This window comes from Phragmites australis, chromosome 1 (genome assembly GCF_958298935.1).
Source record: "Phragmites australis chromosome 1, lpPhrAust1.1, whole genome shotgun sequence".
NCBI classification, from domain to species: domain Eukaryota; kingdom Viridiplantae; phylum Streptophyta; class Magnoliopsida; order Poales; family Poaceae; genus Phragmites; species Phragmites australis.
Window position 1 is genome coordinate 35,079,500 of NC_084921.1, and position 12,856 is coordinate 35,092,355.

The window sequence follows — 12,856 nt, forward strand, 5'->3', positions numbered from 1 at the left end:
GTGTTGTACCACCTGTGCTACATCCCTTTCTCTGAAGACGACAACAAAGGGTAGCATGAGTACATGATGAGAATAAAATCAGTCAGCTAGGTTGGGCAAGGCTGTGGAGCTGGCGAGCCAAGAGTGATAGTGGTGCTGAGACACCATTGGTGTTGGGTGGTGATGATGAGCGGTGACAACAGGAGAACATACCGTCGTGCCGAGCAGAGGATGTGTAGGAACCCACGAGTGATGCTAGGTCGAACGTGGGATCCTGGTTAAGATGAGCCGGTGAGGACTGGCGGGGTGGTAGCCCCCTTATGCTATTGTGCTTTCGAGCGTCACATGCTTGCTAAACTTTTTTTTAAGATGTATAGGGCGCACACAATCTACTCGTCCTTCCAACGGATGTATATACGTGCGTGTTCTAAATACACACGTTACAGATAGATACTTACTAAACGTGCATACGTGTACATACTTTTAACTACTGAGAAAAAAACTCCGATGGGACTCAGTGAGTGATCTCACGACCCATGACCGGCCGTCCGGAGCAGACCAACCTTGCCACACGGTACTCGGGCTTGCCAAACTTTGGTAATGCTCATGTTGGCTGAGATCCAAACACACGGCCCGCTACTCTCCTCATAAAAGCACGAAACGAGCAAACTACTCCGTACGTCGTACTCCGGGATCAGCAGAGAGTTGGTTGGGTTGTTCATGTGCCAAGGTGCCACTGGCGAGGTGGTGGAGAGCCTCATTGTGCACTGATGGCAGCAGATGACACCATGCAGAGAGTTGGTTGGGTTGTTCATGTGCCAAGGTGCCACTGGCGAGGTGGTGGAGAGCCTCATTGTGCACTGATGGCAGCAGATGGCACCATTCATGCAGCTGCAGCAGATGGCACCATTCATGGCAGGTGCAGCACCCTGTGTCGGTGCACACAGCACACACCGGCGAGGTTTCTCCAGAAGCGGTTTCTCGAACGAGCGATCTCGGATCCAACTGTCCCGTCGCATCTCGCAAAACCATCGCAGCACGTGGCAGGCGAGGCAGCCATGGACTTGGATCAATCACCACCGCTTACGCTACCAAGGCACTACAGCTTCAATAATTCTCGAAATTTGGTATTCTAATATTTTATTTGGCAGAACTTTAGCTTCGAGCTTCAGTTAGTTCTTACATTTGTAAACTAAAATAAAATGATTTAAATCTCTATTTTAGATTCAAATGAAAATAAAATGACTCATCAAAATAATATTAATATATCCACAGCTCTAACTTCACAAATTTCTGAAGTTAGAAATATTGAGCTCCAAAAGCTCTATCAACTAGACACTTAGCTTTAAAAATTCGTAAAGCTAAAACTATAAATACACCGATGATAATTAGATGAGTTATTTTATTTCTATTTTAATCTAGAAATATAAACTTCAATCATTTTATTTTAACCTATAAATATAAAATTTACTATAAAACGGAGAATCTAAGTTCTTCCTCCAAATGAACCGGCTCGAGACTCTCTTTGACCTGTATAAACAAAGACGAGTTTTTTTTTATATTTTTATTAAAAATTTAGATAAATAGATTCTTGGTCGCAATAATTATAAAAATAAGCGACTACAGCTGACTACAGCTCCCCTGAGAGGGCTACAGCCCTCCCAGAGAGTAGTCAGGAAGCCTTACCACCCCTGAGAGAGCGGGTGGTCTAACCGCCCTCTGAGAGGGCGGCAAGGCTGCTAACCACCCTCTCAGGGGACGGGTAGGGCCTGGGAGGGCGGTTAGCAGCCTTGCCGCCCTCCCAAGGGCGGTTATGACATTTTATTTTTAAAAGTTACAAAATTTACTGTAAAATATTGCTTAATATTTGAAATAGGTATTTTGCAAAATTTGGAATTAAAATGGTTGAAGAGTACTGAAAACGGTATATTAGGGAAGCAAGATTTTGGAGTATTTTACGTATTATTCGGAGGATAAAAAATCAATATTTGTGAACAAATTGTATATGTGAAGCACTCGCAGCATATTACGCGGGAATAAGGTTGCGAACGGCGACAAATATAAGATTAAATATATGGTGGAAAATATTACATGAGACTGTAACCACGACGACACGACGAGGAAAAAAGGTGGTATGTACGGTTTGCACAAAGACCTACTTATTAGTGCGCTGCTCCTAATCATAACATGCCTTAGGGAGTAGAAACATGTCGGGCTACATTAGATACTCTCTACTGAGTGCACTTAGGATATTTTTCCTTTCGCAGGGCATCGGGACCTGCCGCCTTAGCGCGACTGGCCCTCTCCCGCTTCCTTGCCCTCTTAGCCTCCCGAGACTGAGCCGCGATATGGTTATGTGTTTCCTTCCTCATGCGCTCTTCTTCCTGCCGCTTTAGGCGTAGTTCCTCTTTCTATTGCTCGTACTCCCGACGTGCGTAAGCTTCCCTCCCCACCTCATGGTCATGTCGACTCACCGCTTCTGGTCCTTATTTTGCTCACTGTCGAACCATTGAATAAAATCACAGATCGGTGGAGGGGGCTGAACAAATAGAATAAGATGAGAGGTTAGTAAAACGGGGTATGAAATCGGGAAAGATGTGGCTGATATTTGTTGCTATACCGGTGGATACTCATACGGTCCATGTTGAGGCTTGTCATATTAGTAGTTGGTACACATGAAGAAGCGTAGCCCATAGGTGTATGAGATATTCTGCGACTCGCGAAGCCTGCAACAGTCACCACAGAAGCATATCGATAGTTCGATCCCTTGAGGGATGAAAATCCCCCAATGTTTCTTGGGTAGGCTTGGTGGTGCCGAGGAAGACATTGCAGTTAAGAGAACTGAGAAATGGGTGGTGCATCAATGTATGGAGGTTGGGTTATTTATGGTGGGGGAAGACAGGAGCATTGGATTCCCTCTTGAAGAAAGTTAGTGGGTGGAAGGGCTTAGAGGGCGACAGAAGCATTAGATTCCATCTTGAAGAATGGGAAAGTTGTGGCATTGATGCTGGACAGAGATTCCATGTATCAAGGTACATGTGTTGTCATTAAATTTTTGGTAAAAGCTATCCCGTGTTGTCACTTCTTGTCTAAAGCCTGCGCAGGGAGAAATGTGTTGTCATTTCATGGTTAAAGTTGAGCAGTCAATTCGTTTCTGCAGATTACGCCAGGAAAGAGGTGATGTCATTTAATGGTTAAAGTTGAGTAGTGTGGTCACTTCGTGAGTAAAGTTAGACTCCCGACAGAGTTATCAAGCGGTCACTTCGTGTATAAGTAGCTTTGTAAGATATACATGACCGAGGACGATAGAAAGTAGCGTGTGGTCACGTTGGATTAAGAAATGCAACTAGCGTGCGATCACATTGGAATAAGAAATGCAGTTACGACATGGTAAGTGGACCATAAAGATTACACGCGTCTGAATACGTAAGAATACATCGCGAATCGAATATGCATATGTAAGTTATAAAAACAAATGTACAATCCTACTGCTGTCTCCCCCGCTGCCGTGAGCCGTTCCCCCATCATGGTCCCGTTGCCGCTGGTTGACCCTCACGTGCCCCCTAGAGTAGGTCAGGGGGTCGAGTGGACTGACCTACCTGGTAGGCCTGGTAGGGAACACCGGTGTCGAGGCCTCCTACTACGTGTGATGTGTCCAAAGTGGAGCACTGGGTACCTGGGACTGCTAGAGGACGTTGTAGTCTGGTGTGCCCCTGACGAAGTCCCGCACGAGGTCGTACGGGAGGTCCGGCCCAAGCTCATCCTCCTGACTAGGGTACGAAGACTGCGAAGGATCCGCGAGCGTCCATGTGTACTGGCTGGAGGGGCCTACGAACAGATAAATCTATTACATATGGAAAATGTGGAAATTAAAGTAGTTGTACAAAATGCACTATTGTACTTATGTGGTATGCCGGTGCAGCAGAAGATGGCCAGGCGGGCGTGCCGTAGTAGGGGTCGAACGGTGGTGGTGGGATCGGTCGCGGGGCAGCTGAAGATGGGCCGGCCTCATCACCGAAATAACATGTGGACAATATTAGATATACTGTTGAATATATTGAAGACGGGAATGTAGTGTCGCCCAGTACCTGAGGGTGGAGGCATAGGGCTCAATCTACGTGGTTGCGTTGAGGCGTGTGTAGGTGCACCTAATATTTGTTTAAAATCAATGCACCAGTAAGGAACGAATATATTTAAACACCGTGTGAATAAAAAATCCGTACCTATTGGGTCCGAGCCTATATGGCGTGGTAAAAAGGGTCGTGTGGGTGCCGACACCGATGAACGGCGGTGCACATCAGACCTCTTGGACGACTCGGCGTGGACCCCACTCGACCTGGGAGGCGCTCCTACGATGTCTGTGGTGGACCGGTAAGAGGTAAGCTTCAAGGCCCGCGCGGTCTTGTCGAAAACCCGCTTGATGAACCCCGCTAAATCCGACGCACTAAGGTGCAACCCTTGCCTGAGGCAGTCCATGATACCAGCTCCGTCCCTATGGATATCATAAATGATATCGGCATGTGGAAACAAACAAGAAATAATAATTTCAATTTATAATCGTTGTTACGCGAGTATGGAGTACTGAAATGAAATGTAAATTACACATACCGCCAATGCAGTGTCCTCGTCCCAATAGCCCGGGTATGCCTCCGTAGTCGACGCGATGTGGGGCTGGCTACGCCTCCGTAGTCGACATGACGTGACCCGCCAAGGACATTGAGGCACCAAACACTTCACATCATACTCCCTTTTACTGGATTTAACAACTTTGAACTGCCTCTGAAGAGACAGCGACCAGAATTTAAATGTATCAATAACATCCTCCTTCGTAGGGTACATAGCACCCTGAGACACCTCGTTCTCATGATACTGCCACGGTGTCCGACCAGCCTCACTAACCACCAGCTTTGAAAATTCATGAGTAACCACTAGCCTCCAAGTTGATGTAGCTTCGATCGGAATAAGTTCGCCAAAGTATCCCTGACTAGCAAGGCTGAGGACAGCTTTTAGCTTAAGATCATGTTGTTGTGGATCCAGTTGGAAAAACCGCATCAACCACTTGCACACACCCACAATAGTTCTCTCATTAGCTTTACTAAGGCCCTTCATGACATGACGAAACCCAGACAGATCTACACCATTAGAACCATACCTAATTTCACCCTCACCATAATATATCTGAAAAATTAATTTATCTGCCATCTCTGGAAACATCCGCAAATATAACCAATGTTAAGACCGACGAACTATATTTCTGAGTATCGGAACTAAAAAAAATACCGACACTGATTCATGCCTAACAATAGGTTCTTCAATAATACCCTAACCAAGCTAACCTACAATAATTACTCTATACAATCTAAATTTAATAGCTATCCTACCATGTCGGAATTAATATTGACAGTATACTAGCATTTTCTAAACCCTAGATCATACCGTTAAACCCTAGGTCATACAGTGCTAATTCCTATATCACATAATGCTACCCTACAATTACTACTCTGTACAATCTACATATTCAAAACTACCATACTACAAATAATATTCTGTATTTAATTGCTATCCTACCATGTCGTAATTAATATTGACAATATTCTACTAAATACAATATTTTCTAAATCCTAGATCATACATATCTAAACCCTATGTCATACAGTGCTACTATACTTATTAACAACAATAAAAGTATACAAGAAATTACCGGAAAGTGCTCTTCAAATCCGTGGATCAAATGTAGGAGGGCTTCGCCGCGCTCTCTTCCTCTCCTCTCCTCTCTTCTCCTCTCCTCTCTTCTTCAGAGCTTTCTCTTTTTTTCGGATTAAAATGAGGATTTCTCCTCAATTTTTAGCCTTTTATAGAGAAGAGAAGAGGGAGGGGGGGGGGGACGGGCAGCCTCCTTACCAACCCCTGAGAGGGCAGCAAGGGCCCTAACCGCCCTCTCAAGGGGTGGTAAGGGTAGCGCGCGGGCAGGAAGCCCCTACCCGCTCTCTCAGGGGGCGGTAAGGCTTCCTAACCGCCCTCTGAGAGGGTTGTAGTCCTCCCGGGGGCTGCAAACGCCTATTTTTGTAATTTTTACGACGAGTAATCTATTTATTTAATTTTTTAATTGAAAAATATAAACATAAAAAAATTAAACAAAGACCAAGGCTTGGGCCAACTTCAAGTTCGCGGGGCTTGGGCCGACTTCAAGCTCGCGGTCACGGGTGAAGTGATGTGCGTATGTGGCCTGGCTGCTCGCGGATAGCTCATAGCGAGAGGGAGGAATCTATTACTCCCTCAGTTTTGTAATACTTAGTATTTTTAATTAATCACGAAGATTTAAACAATCATTGATAAAAAAGTTATGATTAAAATGCTTTTTTTATAATTAGTATTGTGTTATATGAATAACGAGGTGAAGTATGAACTGATAGAGGCAAAATGAGAAAAAATACATTAGGATTTGTGAAATGTCAAGTATTTTGAGAAGACTATTTTGGGACTGTTATCAATGATAACTCATATACCTCTCCTCGGAGATAAGATTTACTGTTATCAATGATAACTCATATACCATGAATCCTTGATGGTTGTGAATTCCGTGGTGGTTGTGAAATCCTTGATATCATGTGGAATATGGAGGGTGATGTGTAAAAATAGGTGAAAACTGTTTTGGCGCGGGCAGGTAGAGTGGTCCTCCGGGGAGGATGCTCTTGGGGGCTTGAATTACCTGATGGTATTCATTGCCCATGAAGATGCCTGGCCCAACCGCTTAAGGACCGAGTCTTGCGCCATCATGTTTAGCCACCTCCGTGCAACCATGCGTCATATATGGATAGGACTTGACTTTCCTTCACCGTACTGAGTTGGGCATCATTCCAGGAGGCTGAGAGTAGCGAGCAGCCAATGGTCCATCTGTCTCACTATTTGGAGGTTTCAGGGACCGGCTCAGGCTTAAAAATGGATGCTGGCCTTCGGAACATGCAACTATGGTACTTGACGTGTCTTGTGGAAAAACCTAGCATGAAAGGTGTTTGGAGAGTCTCGGTAAGATTCGCTCCTTCGCCTGCAACAGATGAAGGTTGAACATAGCGCGGTGCGAAGGCATGATCACACTTGAATAGACTCCGGGTGCGTGCGTCTTGATGAGTGAGTGTGTGGACTAGAGTCCGTGTGATGAGGTTTCTGGTTCAATCCACCAGAAGCTGTGTGGTACTAGAGGTACACCAGATGCGATAATAGGGACTGTGGAGTGAGGTGTAGCCTCTCCCAGGGCCGAAAACCTCAGATATAACTTGTTACCCTGGTTCTGGTTTTAAAACTGTTTCGACAACTTTGTTATCAGATTACCTTCTAATACGTTGGGGACTCGAGGTGATACTTAGTACCAACAGAAGATGTCTGCAATTGTTACTTTTAAAACTATTTCGATAGCTTTGTTATCAAATTACTTTCTAATACGTTAGGACTTGTGGTGATACTCAGTACCAACAGAAGGTGTCTGAAATTGTTACTTTTAAAACTGTTTCGACAGCTTTGTTATCAGGTTACCTTCTAATACGTTGGGGACTTAAGGTGATACTCAGTACCAACGAAAGATGCCTGCATTTGTTATTTTTAAAATTATTTTCAAAAGCTTTGTTACATATATTTCAAAAGGTTAACAGTGGAGAATATACCTGGATACTTGCATAAAATCTGCTTTACGCTCAAAACTATGCTATAAAGGCTTATCTTTAAAATATCTATTATGCATCTATCAACCCCTTGGAATAGTATAGGACATGTTAAGTACCTTTCGTACTCAGTTTTGTTGTTTTCAGATTGTTGAGATGGAGATCAACCTCAACCCAACCGAAGTTAAAGAGAAGAAGTCTAATGTCGCGTCTGCAGTTATCTGTGGCATTGGGTTGCTTCGTCGTTTCGCTCCGCTGTGCTGTAGGCCCTTCTTCCTGACTGGTTTGCTGTGAATTCTTGTCCACCAGACTATCTTTTCGCTTTTCAGATATTTATTTTACTTTATTTTATTCGAAGTATGTATTTGATATCATTCTGTTGAATTCTGTGCGTATCAGCTACTTAATTCAATGACTGATACAGGAGGTACAGAGGAACCCGGGTTTAGGGTCCTGACAACTGTCGTCTACATGTTAATATTATGTGCATATATGAAAGTATCACTGTTTTTCCTATAATTAAATGAATATGTTAAATATTAATAAATTTATAAATAAATATTGAGATGGCCAAGATTAGTGAATTTAATTATTTTAGTTTTCTTTTGTCAGTAAAATAAAACTGGATCGGGATTGCTTCCCCCAAGCCGCATTTCGGGTAGGCTGTCAAAAAATAAAGAAGAAATAAACTAGTGCAAGCCGAATTATGCGACCATGGCAGCGTGTCGATACGGTCTACAAGCATCGGTACAACCGTACCGGTGTATAGAACTAGTCCTACTATACAAGGCATTATTGCTCTACTAATACTCCTATAATACAGTGTATTTAAAAGCGGGTTTTTTTTTTTCAGATTTGAACCGGACTGATGGTTTTCCGGAAACCGGCCAAGTACTCGGACTCGAAGTTCACTACAAAAACTGAAAAGTTGACGAGTCATATCTGTTTCAAAGCGCTTTGGTCCTGCATATTCGGCTTCAAATCATAATAATAAGTATCTGTTTGTTAGAATTTTTAGAGTAATTTTTTTTACTAGAATTAGGATAGTTCTATCAAATAACAGTTTTTAGTTTTTTAAGTAGAATATGTAGAAGTGATTCTTTAAAATAAATTAGAAACTATATAATTGCAAAAAAAACAATTTCTCCTAATTTATTTATCGTATAGAATCACTTACTCTATATATTTTATTTTAAAAAATCACTTTCAATTATAGAATCACTTACTTAGAGAATCACTCATCACAGAGAATTTAGGTTAGAAAGGGCTCTAACAAACAGGCTATAACCTTGGACTCGGTCCGTATAAAAAAAAAACCGGCCAAAATTAACAAACATCTATTTGCCGGTTTCTGCCAGGTGCTCCCACGAGTCCACGACCTGAACCATGCATGGGTTTTGACCTGCTCAAGCTCAAAACAGCAATCCGACCAACTGGATGCTCAAAAGCGTTAGTCATATATGCCAGATTGCCAGCGTATACAACTCCTGAAAGTTGTCACCACCAGGTTAACCATATGCCAAGCTGTTTTGTTTTCTTATAGCCGTTAAGAATGCACACGGTTGCACACACACAAAAAAAGAACAGGAGCAACAGCACAAAACTTTTAGCTAGCCCAACGAAGCTAACCGAAGCGCATGAACTGCCGCGCGGCACGTCCGCCTGATCAATGTACCATTTCGTTTCTGCTCTGCCCTGTCTTCCTTGCAGCCCTATTCGTGCGGCCGGCCGCTGTGTGCAACGGCCGGCGAGGCGTGCAGCTTGTGGGGACGGTTTGTTCAATAAACCGGCCGGGTTGTTTAGTGACGGGCGCATGCCTGAAATATCTCGCGGTGCACGTAGCTGCTGCTCACTTGTGCGTCCCGGAACCAGCGCTGCTGTGGTGGTCGTCCTCGTCCGAGAGGCCGAACTCGGCGGTGGAGAGGTCGTTCGCGAACGCCATCCGCCGGAAGAGCTCGATGTCCGCCGAGTGCCGGCTCGAGTCGTACGCCGTGCTCTGCCCGAGCTTGACGCCGTTGGTCAGGTCCGACGACTCGTCCACGTCCAGCGATCGCCACACCTTCCATGAGACGACAACAGACAGACATTCGATTATAAATTAGGAATAGCTTAGGGATCCTATTCCAGTATTCTGGCTTAGAGCGTGGTACCTGCACCATCCTCGGTCTCTTGGCGGCAGAGTGGCGCACGCAAGCGGCGGCCGCCTCCACCATTCTTCGCATCTCGGTCTTGGAATACCTGCACTCCAGCGCCGGGTCGGCGATCTCTCTGAAGTCGTCCGTCTCCAAGGCGTCCACGAGGAGAAGCCGGGCCTGCAAGGCAGATTCACGCATGCAGCAACAGTGATACTGGAGTGAAACGAAGATAAAGCTAGAGATGCACGTACCCATTCAACCAGGCTCTCTTCTCCCAGAGGTTGAGACGAGTCCACAGGCTTCCGCCCTGTGATGAGCTCCAGGAGCACCACCCCAAACGAGAACACGTCGGATCTGTCGGTCAGCTTCCCGCTTGATGCGTACTCTGGTGCCATGTACCTGTGGAGCGATGTGATTGATATTCAGAGACGGGTACGGGTACTTGACATTTTCCTGAACAAACGGGCCAGGCCGGTAATCCCAAAGGCTACATTCTTGTTGAGCTTAGACTTCTCCTGGGCCCATATTGGCACAGAACTACTAGTTGGCCAATGAAGAATTGCTTATCCCTGGCCCAAATTATAGTGAATTTTTTTAGTGGAATTGTAGTGAATTTGAGTGCATGCAGCATAATATGCGTTCAACCACCATCAAGTGCTTACCCGAATGTGCCCATCACACGCGTCGAGATATGAGTCAGCGAGTCGTTGGTCAGTTTAGCAAGGCCGAAATCTGCAACCTTTTTTTTTTCCCAATCATAGCCAAGAAACAGAAACCAAATCAATCGTTAGTACATCAGGAGCCACAAAAATTCGGAATCGTTGTGCGTTATCTAAAAAGAAAAAAAGAAATTCGGAATCAAGCATGGGAGTGTGCATCGTGTACTGAAAACCTTTGCCTCAAAGGCGTCGTCCAGAAGAATGTTGGCCGACTTGATGTCCCTGTGTATGATCCTAGGATGGCCTGCATTTACGAGAGACGGTCCTTAGACGTAGAAAACGGACTGACAAGCGAGGAACGAGCATCCCATGACGAACTGTGTCACGTACAGTCTTCGTGCAGGTAGGTCAATCCACGCGCCGCTCCGATCGCAATCTTCATCCGCTTCGGCCAATCCATCACGGGAAGTCCTTTTTCTGCGGGTCACATTTGAATTTTACAGTCACTGCAGAGACGTGGCTGCACATGCATGATTCGCTGCACATGCATGATTCATGTCGGAATGACGAAGGTATCTAAGCTGACCGTGCAGGTGGTGCTCGAGCGTCTTGTTGGGCACGAACTCGTAGACGAGGAGGCGGTGGTTCTCGGTGACGCAGTAGCCCACGAGCGTGACGAGGTGGCGGTGGTGGATGCGGCTGATGATGTCCACCTCGGCGCGGAACTCCTTCTCCCCCTGCCCGCTGCCCACCTTGAGCTGCTTCACCGCCACGCGCCGCCCGTCGCCCAGCGCGCCCATGTACACCTTCCCGAAACCCCCCTCACCGATCACGTTCCCCGACGAGAACCCGCCCGTGATGCCCACCAGCTCGTCGTACGTGAACCACGACTTGGAGCACGAGAAGTCGTACGAGTTCGTCCCGCTCGGCGACGGCGCCGGACCGGCCGGCAAAATCACACCTGCATGCACCCTTTCACGTGTCATGTAAGTAACATCTGCATGGCATGAATAACCCATACGGTTAATCTCTGCGCACTGACGTTCCGGCACGACGATGTTGTTCTTGCGCGGCGGTTGCGCATGCCGCTTCCTCCCCCGGTTGTTTAAGCACACGAATATGAACAGCGAGGCCAATGCCAGGAGGAGCCCGGCCACGGAGAGTCCAATGAGCACCTCGGTCTTGACGTTGCCTCCCGCGGGGGGAGCCAGCGGCGGTGCGATCGCAGTGGGGTCAGTTGGGCTCCGCCACGTGCCTGCACGAGGCCCGGAGGCCGGCATGATCACCGTCAGGGCCATCGGTGGAGGCAGGATTTGCGTGGCCGAGGCAGGAGTCCCCGGGGCCGGAGGTGCCTGAGCGGCGGTGGCTGGCGGCGTCCCAGGAGTCGGTGTCTCGTGCGGCGGCGGCGGTGTTCCTGCCCCGGCGGGAGGTGTGGAAGCTGACGCGGCATTGGGAAGAGGTGAAGCGGTTGGATTGGCCGGCGCGGGCTTCTCTGATGACGAGGGTGGTGGCGATGCCGGTGGCGAGGTCGATTCTGGGGCTGATTGGTGCGACGGTGGCGTCAATGCTGTAGGCGACGGCGGTGATGATGTTGCCGGCGGCGGCGGGGACGGGGGAGATTTCGACGGAGAAGGGGGAGGAGGTGACCGGCTTGTCGGCGGCGGCGACGCCGGAGGAGGCGGGGACGCTGTCGGGGACGTCTCCGGCGGATGCGACGCGGCCGACTGGCCAGGCGTTTTTGCCAAAGATTGCTCGAACGGCGACGTCGGGCTGTTGTTGTGCCCTGAAGGTGCCGGAGGTGGTGGGGACGGCGTGGCCGGCGGGGGCGGGGAATGGGCCACGGGTGGCGACGGTGTCGGCGGGGGAGGAGACGACGACGAAGCCTTCGGCGGGGGTGGCGCCGAAAACTCTGGCGGGGGCGGCGGCGTCGGCGGCCCTCCCTTGGGGGCCGAGGCCAAGTGCTCGTCGGACGCCATGAGGACGCGCGGCATCACAAGGCCGCGCCCTCAGCTGATTCGTCGTCGTCGATGCCGACGCGTTCCGAGGGAGCCTTCAGGTTCAGGAATGGCATCTCTAGCGCGCGGCGGCTGCGGCGGCGGCGGAAGGCGGCCGGGCCTCTCACATAACCATCTGTAAACGCCGGTCCGAGGGCAGGTCGATCGAGCTAGGCGGCGTGGAGGCGGGCGCGGTAATGGAGACACGGAATGCGCCTCGCCTTGGCAAGAAGACGGGCGCGGCGTAATGTCCTTGTGCCCTTTTCGTTTTTTTCCCCCTCTTTTCTTGGACGGGTGGAAGTGGAACAGAGCAGCTGCAGGGAGGGCGTCGAGAAATCAGGGTGGCCGTACGAGGAAACCGGCGCCAACTTGATTGTTTTGTGCTCGTGAGGAAGACAACACGCTGGCTGTAGGAGGCACCATGCGCGAGGAGG

At 47.9% G+C, this 12,856-nt stretch overlaps 1 protein-coding gene across 1 annotated transcript; it reads right to left on the reverse strand.

Annotated features, from left to right (window-relative positions):
* Window positions 1-3,664: 3,664 nt before the first annotated feature.
* LOC133884383 (proline-rich receptor-like protein kinase PERK8) lies at window positions 3,665-12,419 on the reverse strand. The gene is made up of 9 exons (XM_062323777.1): window positions 11,467-12,419; window positions 11,015-11,400; window positions 10,819-10,905; window positions 10,662-10,732; window positions 10,432-10,508; window positions 10,021-10,168; window positions 9,785-9,946; window positions 9,504-9,693; window positions 3,665-3,807 (listed from the first exon to the last, which is right to left on the reverse strand). Exons 1-9 carry the CDS (start codon window positions 12,417-12,419, stop codon window positions 3,665-3,667), a joined length of 2,217 nt encoding a protein of 738 aa, XP_062179761.1.
* Window positions 12,420-12,856: the final 437 nt, after the last annotated feature.

Coding starts and splice junctions, on each gene's coding strand:
- LOC133884383 (XM_062323777.1), bottom strand. CDS start 12,419: ATGCCGCGCGTCCTCATGGCGTCCGACGAGCACTTGGCCTCGGCCCCC. Junction 11,401..11,466: donor ATCGTCGTGCCGGAACGTCA/GTGCGCAGAGAT, acceptor GACACGTGAAAG/GGTGCATGCAGGTGTGATTT. Junction 10,169..10,431: donor CGTGTGATGGGCACATTCGG/GTAAGCACTTGA, acceptor ATCGCTCCACAG/GTACATGGCACCAGAGTACG.